General features: G+C 40.9%; 1 protein-coding gene across 1 annotated transcript; it reads left to right on the top strand.

Annotated features, from left to right (window-relative positions):
• The first annotated feature begins 1,490 nt into the window (after positions 1–1,490).
• SEPSECS (Sep (O-phosphoserine) tRNA:Sec (selenocysteine) tRNA synthase) lies at positions 1,491–10,805 on the top strand. The gene is made up of 10 exons (XM_053458340.1): positions 1,491–1,660; positions 2,507–2,661; positions 3,636–3,754; positions 3,832–3,990; positions 4,233–4,386; positions 4,958–5,060; positions 5,272–5,493; positions 8,053–8,146; positions 8,628–8,718; positions 10,068–10,805. The coding sequence occupies exons 1-10, from the start codon at positions 1,547–1,549 to the stop codon at positions 10,369–10,371; spliced, it is 1,515 nt and encodes a 504-aa protein (XP_053314315.1). The 5' UTR covers positions 1,491–1,546; the 3' UTR covers positions 10,372–10,805.
• The last annotated feature ends 538 nt before the right edge of the window (positions 10,806–11,343 follow it).

The raw sequence follows: 11,343 nt of genomic DNA, 5'->3' as shown, positions 1-11,343 counted from the left end.
AGGGGGAGCTCAGATGTCTTGGGAGGGTCTGTACAGATCCTTTTGGAGACGACACCTTGTAAGAGACATTCTACCTTTCACTATTGTGAATGATCACTCCACACAGTGCCCTGGAATATTTTGTATGAGATGATAGTATAGATGATAAGCATATGTAATTTGGCAGGAGGAGAGCTGTTTCACGGAAATATCTGGGGATCAGGGTAAGAAGAAAATGTTTAGGAGGGGGTTCTTCAAAATGGGGGCGGGGGGTGGTGGTACCGCCCCCATTTTGAAGGGGGGGACCTCTCAGCTATAAGGGGGGGGACCTCTCAGCTATAATGTGCAATAAAATGCACATTGGGAAGTATCCTGGTTTTCCATACTGACTCACTATTATTTTTGCAATGAATTATTGATTAATTGGACATTTGTTTATGTGATCTTTTATAAACTGTAATGACATTTGATGGTGTGATTCAGTATTATTATCTATTGTTTTATATAGCGCCATCAAATTCTGTAGCACTGTACAATGGTACAGTACATAACAATGGTACAGGACATAACAAGTAGTATATAACATAACACATTGACTAACAGAGACAACAGGTGAGGAGGGCCCTGCTCAAACGAGTTTACAATCTAGAGGGATTTCGGGTGTATTACACAATAGGTAAAAGTGCCGTTGTAAGAGATGGAGCAGCCACACTAGTGTGAGTATTGCATTAGAGGGACTAGGAAAGGTGACCTAAGGGAATATGGGGGATGTTAGTGTGCTATGTTATAAGCGTCCTTAAAGAAGTGGGTCTTGAGGATAGGGGCAGCCCTGGAGAAATCTTGTAAGTATGTTTATATTTATATGTAGATTTAAGTACACCCGCTTCGATGAGGGAGGGGCTGTGGCAACAGATAACAAATCAATGTAAAACACGCATAAGGGAAATATTACTTTTTGAGTTCACCTTCATCTATTATAAAGATGCAACTCAGTCCTTGTCAGGAACCTGTCAATCAATAATGACGATGACATTATTCCACTGCAGCTCACCTCAATGAACAAATCCTCTGGACTGCATGAAGCTACCTGCAGAATAAATCACGGGGGTTATAGAGGAATAAGCGGACCGCACATCAACCAGAACCATGAAAACCCATTATAATAAAGTCCTAATTCAGGTCAGTCAGGGAGCAGTAATCATGCACTAACCCAACGGCTCCCGTAAACACTACCGCATTACAGCAAGTTCACGCCAGCTACATGCGTTGGTCCAGTCAGAAGATGTACATACTTGTGGTACACTAGTGGATTCATCGGATGCCCATTCGCCTCGGCCAGCCACAGCGCAAGATGCCGCTTATAGGAACGAGGCGTGAGCCGCAATGTCGCGTGTCAATCTAGCCTATAGCGCCCTTTTCCTGGCTGGGCGTGTCATTCTGCCTATTGATTTGCGATAGGTTTGTGACACTCCATCGTTATTGGCTACCACGCTGAACAGGGCGGTGCCTGACAGCGCTGTGTCATACACGGTGTGGTGCATTCGTCGGCTGTAACGTGGTGACTGTCATGAACGGGGAGAGTTTGCGGGCCGGCGAGAAGCTGGTGTCCCCAGCCTATATCCGGCAGGGTAAAGAGGCTCGGCGTAGTCACGAGCAGCTTATACGGCTTCTCTTAGAAAAAGTAAGCGAATCGCTAACGGGCCTTCATGGCGCAGTCACGTGACCCTTCATTAGCAAAGCAGTCTGGTACTTGTAGTCCTCGTTTGTTTGCTCCCTGCTGGCCTTGAGATGTTTTGGGGGTTATTGTTATAAGTCTGATTTTCAGACACTTAGTAAATAGTCAAGCAAAACAATACGTATCTTTGCCATGTGCCTTGCGACTGCAACCACCGCTGTCTTGCATAACTTTAACTACAATGAGATTATCCTCACCCTCTTTCATTCCCCCCAAACCTCCCGGTAAGCTGTAAGAGTCTTCTGTACCTGCACGTCTTCATGTGTGTTCATGTCATGGTCCGTGTCCTACATGTCCATCCTAATTGTAAATATTGTTGTAACGGGAACTAGCGGGCCATCAGCTGTTACATTCAGGGTTCTAGGAATCACAGCGCCTCAGCCACAAATCAAATGTTTGTTACCTGTGAGGAGCGAGCTCTAAAATCTGGTCACCATAAAAGGTTGTTTTAGTAACTCTTTCACAGATGTACCGTGCAGAGTGAGGCTTGATACCTGACACAAACGTTATAGCCACGCTGCAAAATCGTATTGATTCTATATGATCTGAATTTTATGCCACTGATTGGCTGTTTAAGCTGTCAATCAGTGACGGTATGTACTTCTAATTCCAATCGGTGGCTGGAATGTGCTCCCATTGAAATCAGTGGGAAGATTTTTTTGGGGGTGGGATTCTTCCCCCTTTTAAAGGGATGTGGGCTGTCCTCCTTGTGTGACCCAGCACTGGTGAGGGGTCAGGGATACGGTGCATTTGTGCTAAATATTGTTTTTCACCCAATATCTTGTAAATTAGGGGAAGTGTCCACCAGATGCCTGGGATGAGAGCACCATTGAACTGTTCCTGCAGGAGCTCGCAGTCATGGATAGCAATAATTTCCTTGGCAATTGTGGTGTTGGTGAGCGCGAAGGAAGAGTTGCGTCTGGTATGGTTTCCCGTCGTCACTATCGGTACTCCTCATTCCAGTGTTTCACAGTACTCAATGCGAATGTAACATTGCTATGTTATAGCTTTGCGGTGTATATCTTTCTTAAAGGTGCGGTGATGCCCATTTTTCATGTATGTGCAATCATGTGAAGAAGAAAGTACACCCTCTTTGAATTAGATTCCTGTTCCTTAAAAGGTCTAAAAATTAGATAAGTACAGCAGCACATGACATATTACACTGTCATGATTTATTCAACAAAAATGAAGCTAAAATGGAGAAGCCGTTGATAGCTTGGAGAACCAACTTTTGCAGCAATAACTTGTAAGTAATCATTTTCTGTATGACTATCAGTCTCTTACGTTGTTGTCGAGGAAATTTGGCTGGCGTAAGGGCGTACTTAGTTTTTCACACATGGCTTCTCCATTTTGGCTTTATTTTTGTTGAATAAATCATAACCCGGTGTAATATGTCATGTGTTCTTATCTGAGGTAGTATTTACCAAATATTCAGACCTGATGTGTAAAACCATAGAATTCAAATATCTTTAATTTCTTTTTCACACAGTTCTATAAATGCTTTGGGAATGTCACCTGTTTTCGCGCACTGCTCCAATACTGAAATTATTTCATTTTGACGCGCTGCCTTGACTAATGGCGCATACGCTGTATTGTACCAATGAGCACACAACTCGTATAGACTGCAACATATAGGTTGATTTTGAGGGTAATTCAAAGTGTGCCAAATTACATTTGTTGTTGTCCTTTCTAATCAGACGTTTATTTGCAAGACTATGTAATCTGCTAAATTCCTTCCTGCAGCAGTATATATTATCATTGTATCAATGAATCCTGATATAATCACTAAATTTACTAAGGTGAGATGGAATTATTCATCTCTTTAGCATGTAGCTAAATGGAGACGTGACTATGCTTTTATATCTAGATACCGGCTTAGTATAATGGGTGTTGAAGTAGTTGTATTTCCGCCCCCCTCCAGGCTTATCCATGGAATAGGAAGGTCAGGAGATATTTCTGCTGTCCAGCCGAAGGCCGCAGGCTCGAGTCTTCTGAACAAACTTACAAACTCCGTCATGCTGGATATTCTAAAAATGGCCGGTGAGTACATTCAACTTTGCCTCCCCAAAACACGGCAACACGCAGAGTAAGTCTATTAATTTGTTTTATTGTCTTAGGTGTACAGTCCGTAACCAGCTGCTTTGTGGTTCCCATGGCAACTGGGATGAGCTTAACCCTCTGCTTTCTGACGTTACGGCATAAGAGACCAAAGGCTAAATACATTATCTGGCCCAGAATAGACCAGAAATCTTGTTTTAAATCCATGATCACAGCAGGTAACCTTTGTATTTATTTATCAATGTATTTTTAAATATTTTATTTTTCCTTGACTTAACAACAAGTGTACAGAAAGGCGACCGTTGCCTCATAGGCCTAGTACAACATACAAAATATCTCCAGTAACGGCATAAATTCCCACAAATTAGAAATGTAGAAGGATAATCATATTACATACTGTAGGTATACTTCAGGTATATATCTTGCGTAAAAGGGACAATATCTATCTTTGCACGATTAGGTTTTGAGCCAGTAGTGATCGAGAATGTGTTGGAAGGAGATGAGTTACGCACAGACCTGGAGGCCATAGAATCAAAAATCCAGGAACTGGGAGCTGAAAATATTCTGTGTATTCATTCTACAACTTCATGCTTTGCTCCTCGGGTGCCTGACAGGTGAGCCTTACATAATCCGTTACGTTCAGATAAAAATGCTGCTCTTTTATCCAATGTGTTCAGGTAAGAGCAAAGAGCCAGGTTCTGCCAAGTTACAATATCATTTATAACATCAATCCCTATGCAGTGTTTCAGTGCTGGTACGCAGTAACTATACATACATCGTATTCAACCAATTGTAACAAATGATGTCATTGTTGAAGTTGTGTTGCATTCATACTGTAACGATGATTCTTATGAAAGTTTGTCCTGCCATTCTCTTTGGATGTGTTTGTCGCACATTGCAATGTACTTATCCTTGTACTTGGGGCGCATACATTGAGGGGGCATGAATGGGGAGCATACATTGAGGGGGCATGAATGGGGAACATACATTGAGGGGGCATGAAGGGGTAGAAGGTGCAGCCACCAGTAAATTAAACCTGTCCACTACTGCTATACTACCTGTACTGCCTTACACTAAAAGTCTCTGTTTTGTCCCAATATGTTAAGATACACCTAAAAACATTTTGTTTTTGAATGCTGGAATCTGGAACAGCTTTAGTGTAACCCCGATTTTATTGTTTAACAGGCTGGAGGAACTGGCAGTCATCTGTGCCAAGCACAGCATCCCGCACATTGTCAATAATGCTTACGGTGTGCAGTCCTCAAAGTGCATGCATCTTATCCAGCAGGTATTGGGAATTGCTAGCATTACTTTGAAAAATTCACTGTTCAAAGTATACTTATACACTTAAAATTAGTTGGATTTAAAGTAGTGATGCAATATTCTGTTTGACCTTTGATGTCATTAACAACTTAGAATTCAGGACACACTGTAATAAAGGCCATCATGAACCTATTCTATACTTTTAATGTGTTTTTATTTTATTTTCCTGGCATAAGGGTGCTCGTGTTGGAAGGATTGATGCTTTTGTTCAAAGCCTGGACAAGAATTTCATGGTTCCAGTAGGTGGAGCTGTTATTGCTGGTTTTAATGATGCATTTCTTCAAGAAATCAGCAAAATGTACCCAGGAAGAGCATCTGCCTCTCCATCCTTGGATGTCCTCATAACGCTGCTTTCACTTGGTGCAAAGGGATATAAAGATCTCTTGAAAGAAAGAAAGGTAGGTTTGCATATGCATGTGTATGTGGAGAAAGGGGGAGATCCATAGCATAGCAATGAACTATTTTCTTTATTTTATTTAATTTAGTGGCATTTTTCCATGTGAGAAGTCCACAAAGGGCCATATAAAATAGTATGACTGTCCATTTATTTGATTTTCAGTATAAAATGCAAAATCTGCATTCAATTTTAAAACCTGAGTGGTCTAACAAAGTGTTAACCGCAGGATACTGTCATCACAATAATGATTTGGAACCAAAGTGTTTGTTTAGAATGGGTACTGTTGGTAAGCTTGGAAAAAGGACCTGGGAGGATCAGCAAAGATGTTATAACCTCTGGTGGAAGCCGTACAGATTAGGAAACAGCGTGTCGCTGTCTGATCTCCTTGATAGGTAAAAAAACGACTTGAGGACCTCAAGCGAGAAGAGGCACCAAGGTAGAAAGGGCATCTCAACTTCCCTGATTCACACGGAACAGTCCTAATGTTATGGTTCTGCCCTGCACAGTTGTGATCTGATCCTTTTGGCGGAGTGTGTCTGCAACAGGGGTATCCTGCTTCGGCAAGTGGACATGTTGGGGCGCATGGAATTAAATCATGTGTTCGCTTTATACTGACCTCTGTTTACACAGAAATAACGCTCTTCATATTTTCAGGATCGTTGTATTTTCTTTGTAGTACCTTCAACAATTTTGACGTTGATTTATTTTGTGGCTTTTACCACCAAACTAAAAGCTGCTGTTTGGTATGCAGGCAATGGGCGCACCTTGGCTTTCTGAGAATTTACCAATTGTTCATCTGACTAGAAATGTTCGGAGTTAAATATAGTACATAAAAATCAATGTCCTTGCCATCTCGTTTCTTTGAAATAATACCTCTCCTTGTATGTTTGCTTGGGGTACTATTACGATCGCCACAGAAGTCGCTCAGGAAAGAGGCCTGTTATCGATCTGACCCCAGAAAGAAACGCGCCAAGCCCAGAAGCGCTATTAATCTACGTTAAATTGAATCTCCATCTGTGTTTGTGCGAGAGCCGAGCGGATGCGCGGACGTTGGAGGCGAAGCAGCAGCGAAGTTATTGTCAGAGTTGGAACGTGGAAGTGGTCAGAATGATTGATCGCGTCGGCTTGTTTGGTATTGTGTTTCATAGAACAGGAGCCCGATACCCGATACATGTTATTGATGGGTAAAAGCCAGAGCAGCTATCGGTGCAGGAATCTCCGGTCGAGCTGAAGGTGAAGACACAATTTTGGCTTTTTCTGCCTCCTATCTGATTAAACAAAATTATCTCATTTGATTTACCGCTTCAAGATCTTCATCATGAGTAACAAAACTTCTTCAGACTTATTGGCCGCGTTTATGTCAATCACTGCAATGTCTGGTGTCCCCCTGAAGTGGTGCATTTTCCAAAATGTTTCTTAAAGGACATTTTAAGGTTTTTGAAACAAAAAAAAAGTCACCTCTGTGGTCTTGGAAGCCTCTCTGATTCTGTGTTTTTGTATGAACGCTCCATTTACTAAACCAGGAGTTTGCAGGAGAGATTAACGTTTGAACTTGACTTTGCATAATAAGATGGCTTTGAATTTGCATGCATTGTGCAGGGCCAGCTCGGCATTCTGCAAAGTGAAGTCAGTAGAAGCAATAGTCAGTAAATTGTATCTCCATATTAAAGCGTATGTTGTATTGGTGATGTCAATAAGCCACGTTTTAAATACGTACTTTAAAAGCACTCGATGTTCATTCTATATAGTATCATGTGATTCCAGGTCTATAATGAGCTCTTAGTGTCATAAATAATGATTTTAGTCGCTTAAAGATGCATCTCAGCCATCATATGCACTCTAATGCATAACATAATGTTATCACCTTGTACCTAACCTATTCTTTGCCTGCAAATATGGACTCATCATCATCCTCTATATATTTGGTCTATTTCCTCTGCGGTGCTCGTGTACGGATCGTGTCGGCCAAAACCAGTGAGACTCACAAGAAGGGTCATTGTTATCGGGAGAGCTTGCAGTAGAAATGTGCATTGAACTCTGACTTCATTATGCATTAAGAAGGGCCAACCCCAGTGACTATCCCTATATAATGTTTCTTTAAATCCGTGAGAAGTCTCCTCAATGTTGGATTATGCATTATACAGGGCCAGCTCAGCCCTTCTTGCTGCAGAAACCTGCCAGTGTTCACCTTCATAATGAAGTGAAGGAGTTGAAACTTTCCTGTAAACTGTGCTGCCAACATTCTCTTTAGTGAATAAACCCCATACCCACCACAGTCATAGAGGTTCAGTGTGTGTTGAAGAAGCTAGCCTTCCCTTGGACTAGGGACCCTAGACATGTAACCACATAGCATATAAGCCTTGTTGGTGGCCACTAAAGGGTTCCACCTGCCAGGTTCCGATGCACTCAGCTCTGTAGCAACCAATATTTTAATACTCGATGAACAGCAAACTTTACATTTGATTCAGTTTGTTTGTTTTTTTTTTGTTTTTTTTTTATATAAGCTGAAATTTAAATGATTTGATTTATTAACTTTTTTTTTTTTTTTTTTTTTTTTCAGGAAACGTATACTTACCTTTCTAATGAACTGAAGAAATTGGCTAAAAGGAACAATGAACGATTACTGGAAACACCACACAATCCAATCTCATTAGGTACGTGACAGATAAATGCTGAAGCCTCTGTGTCGCAATCTGCCAAAATACTTCACGGTCTCCTGTCCTGAAGTTCATGCGTATCTCCTAGCCCCGCCCTCAAAAGGCTTCCTCGGCCAATCAACAACAATCAGTAAAGGAAGGCTAAGATATTGGGGGTGGGGGGGTTCATGCAGATATTAAGCGTGTGTATTTTATTGCCCGTTTTATTTGGTATGACTTGTTCAAGCTATCGGATCCATATTAACTCCACAGCCGTGCAATTATTGACTGCACCTACACTATTATATATATCTTCTTCCTTTTTTTTTTTTTTAAAGGGGGGGGCTTTAATTCCCCTATTTTTCTGTTTTACTGGTCACCAGCCGTGACATCTCCCCATGGCCGGTGAGAAGCTATTGCTCTTGTAATGTATTTTATTTTTTGCAGTATAATATTTATGCATTTAACGTGTTTCTCATGTTTTTGTTATGTTCCTTAGCTTTGTCTTTAGGCAATCTGAGCGCTCAGAGCGGTGCTGCCGTCACACAGCTTGGATCAATGCTCTTTACGAGACAAGTTTCTGGCGCGAGGTGAGTCTGCGGATCTGATACACCCGCCGCGCACGTTTCCTCTTTATGGCGGGCAGCCATTTAATCCGCAAATAACGTTTTACTGATTCTCGTTAATGTTTCACAAAAGGTCTGTCTAATTATTTCAATGTTGTAGAGGCGTCTTGTCCCTTAGAAATTCATAGTTTTGCTGCACATCATAGAAGCCTCATTTGTAAGTTGTTCTCCGACAGCCTTTCTAGTTTGTTGTGACGCTGCCAGCTAATGATGAGGATTAATTCTCTGTCCCTCTTCACCTTCCTGAGATCTGTGCAGCCAAAGGCCCCTTGTTAATATTCCCTAAGCGATGCTGTCACCAGTAAAGTATCGGCAAATTACTGACCACACGGTCAAATAATAAGATACTATAGATAATAAATACTACAGATTTAATGAAGACACATTTGGGGATAAAATCCAAACTTAAAATAAAAATAAAAAAACTGCAAAAAAAGAATTGTGCAAGAAACCCAACCTCAAGCTTTCTAACAAGCGTGAAGTTTCAGGGCACAATTAGAGGTAAAACTGCTGACTGCGGGAAGTAGAATGCTTCACCCTGAGTGCCGGACACGTACGGATACGCCATTTGCCAAGTGGACCCAGGAGGCAAACCAAGCACTCCATACTTGGTGGGACTTTGAGCCCCCCTTTTCAAGGAACATAGGGGTCAAAATAGCTTTTTCTGTGCAGCAGCCAACTGGCAACCCTGCCGAGCTAATCAGCCGCCTTCTCCCTGGCCTCTGGCCGCGGTCTTGCGTGGCTAAATGTAAATGAGAGTCTTCCGTCTCCAAGTGAAGTCTCGTGTGCTTTTAAATGTGGAGAGTTTGGCGGTGAGAGAGAAGACGGCTGATCATTCAGTGACCTCATTTCCAACGGGAGGCATTTCACTAAAACTGAGCAGCAGCATTTGTTTTTATTTCATTGAATGTACTTAATGGCTGTAGATCAATGAATTAATTTAGGTTTTAGTTAAACAATAATATAAATTGCCCATTTAATGCAGATTTTTTTCCTGGGTGGTTATTGCCATAAAATGAAGTGGTACACATTCACACAAACATGAAATGCTAGGTGGGTGTCTTCTGATATTCAATAATCAGACATCCCTACTAGGCAAGCATGCTCATGCTCCGGTTTTGTTGAGTAATTTTAGCAGGGCAAGAAAGTATATATTTATGCCAGGTAAAGGGAGGAAGCTTTGCTACGCCTTGTATTATTTTTATGGAAAAATATTTTTTTAATTAAAATAAGTTATGTTTTAAGTACTGAGTAACCTAATGTACTATATTTAAAATTAGAAGATATGTAATCTCAAGTGTTTTTTCCTCTAGGGTGGTTCCCCTTGGGACATCACAGACCATTAATGGGTACGTCTTTAAGGGTTTTATGTCTCACAGTAATAACTACCCCTGTGCTTATCTCAATGCTGCATCAGCCATTGGCATTAAAAAGCAGGATGTTGACCTGTTCATTAAAAGACTTGACAAGTGCCTTAAACTCTGCGCAGAAAAAGCTTCAGCAGTGGAAGAACCTGGATGTACTCAACAAACCAAAGGCGATGATGTCTCGGAATTGGCTCAAGACCTTGGAGACCACTTACAAGTGGAGGCTGTGGAAGGAGACCTATTTACTTGATACATGGAAGAGATTGTGGAGTACTTTCTATTGGAACTGCAATGCAGTTGATCAGTATACATGCTCATAATGAACAATTATATATAATATATATGTAATTTTAGAATATGTCCTTTTTGTTTGCATCACATTTATCTGCACATAAACATGTTTCTAAAAATCACCTTCTAGCCTAAGTATATATTACCTTAGCATCCCAGAGGAGTAATGATTTTGCTAATAAACAAACTTAGAGTATAATTTGCATCATGGCTTTGCAGCAGCAGCAGGTCAATTTTGAGCAAGTGCCTTTTTTTTTTTGCAAATTATTAATAAATTTAAATTTAATGTTGGTGGCTCAATTTCTTATTTCTTTTGTTATTAGGAAATGGCTTACTAATCTGATACCCAGATCAAGTAGCACATATGTGAGAATCCTCCTCGTATCAAAAAAAAAACCCCAAGAGCTTACAACAATCTATATTTGTAATTCTTTAAAACCCAGACTACAGAAGAAACTGTTTTTAAATGTATTGTGTTCTTTATACTTGTTCTGGGTTTTACAATCTCATTACATGGTGTTCAGGCAATGCAGTACAATATACCGTACTATCTAGTATTGTGTATCCCCCAACACATGGTATATAAAGGAATTGTTTGATTACACGTTGATGAATGCTTAGATCTAGCCATGGTCACCCTGTACACTGAAATATGAATACCAAAGACAAAAATAATCACACCTGCTTAAAAAGAGCAGATGCAAGAACTTACAAAGTGCTGTTAGTGTTAAGGGGAGTCTTATTAGACACTCCCTGTCTTCTCCTATAGAGCCACCCTATGAGACATCTCTTCCAAGTTTTCTATGTTCTTAAACAGAACGTAAGAGAAAGAGGGAATCTTTGTAGGTTTCATCAGGTAGGTGATGAAAAGGAGATACTCATTGGTGACGGAGCCAAATAACACTTCAGTCCAAAGGAGAGCTAGCTATGA

Source organism: Spea bombifrons, chromosome 1, assembly GCF_027358695.1.
Source record: "Spea bombifrons isolate aSpeBom1 chromosome 1, aSpeBom1.2.pri, whole genome shotgun sequence".
In the NCBI taxonomy this organism is placed as follows: domain Eukaryota; kingdom Metazoa; phylum Chordata; class Amphibia; order Anura; family Pelobatidae; genus Spea; species Spea bombifrons.
This window is presented reverse-complemented; position numbering and strand designations above follow the sequence as displayed.

Coding starts and splice junctions, on each gene's coding strand:
- SEPSECS (XM_053458340.1), top strand. CDS start 1,547: ATGAACGGGGAGAGTTTGCGGGCCGGCGAGAAGCTGGTGTCCCCAGCC. Junction 2,662..3,635: donor GTTTCCCGTCGTCACTATCG/GTACTCCTCATT, acceptor GCCCCCCTCCAG/GCTTATCCATGGAATAGGAA. Junction 5,494..8,052: donor ATCTCTTGAAAGAAAGAAAG/GTAGGTTTGCAT, acceptor TTTTTTTTTCAG/GAAACGTATACTTACCTTTC.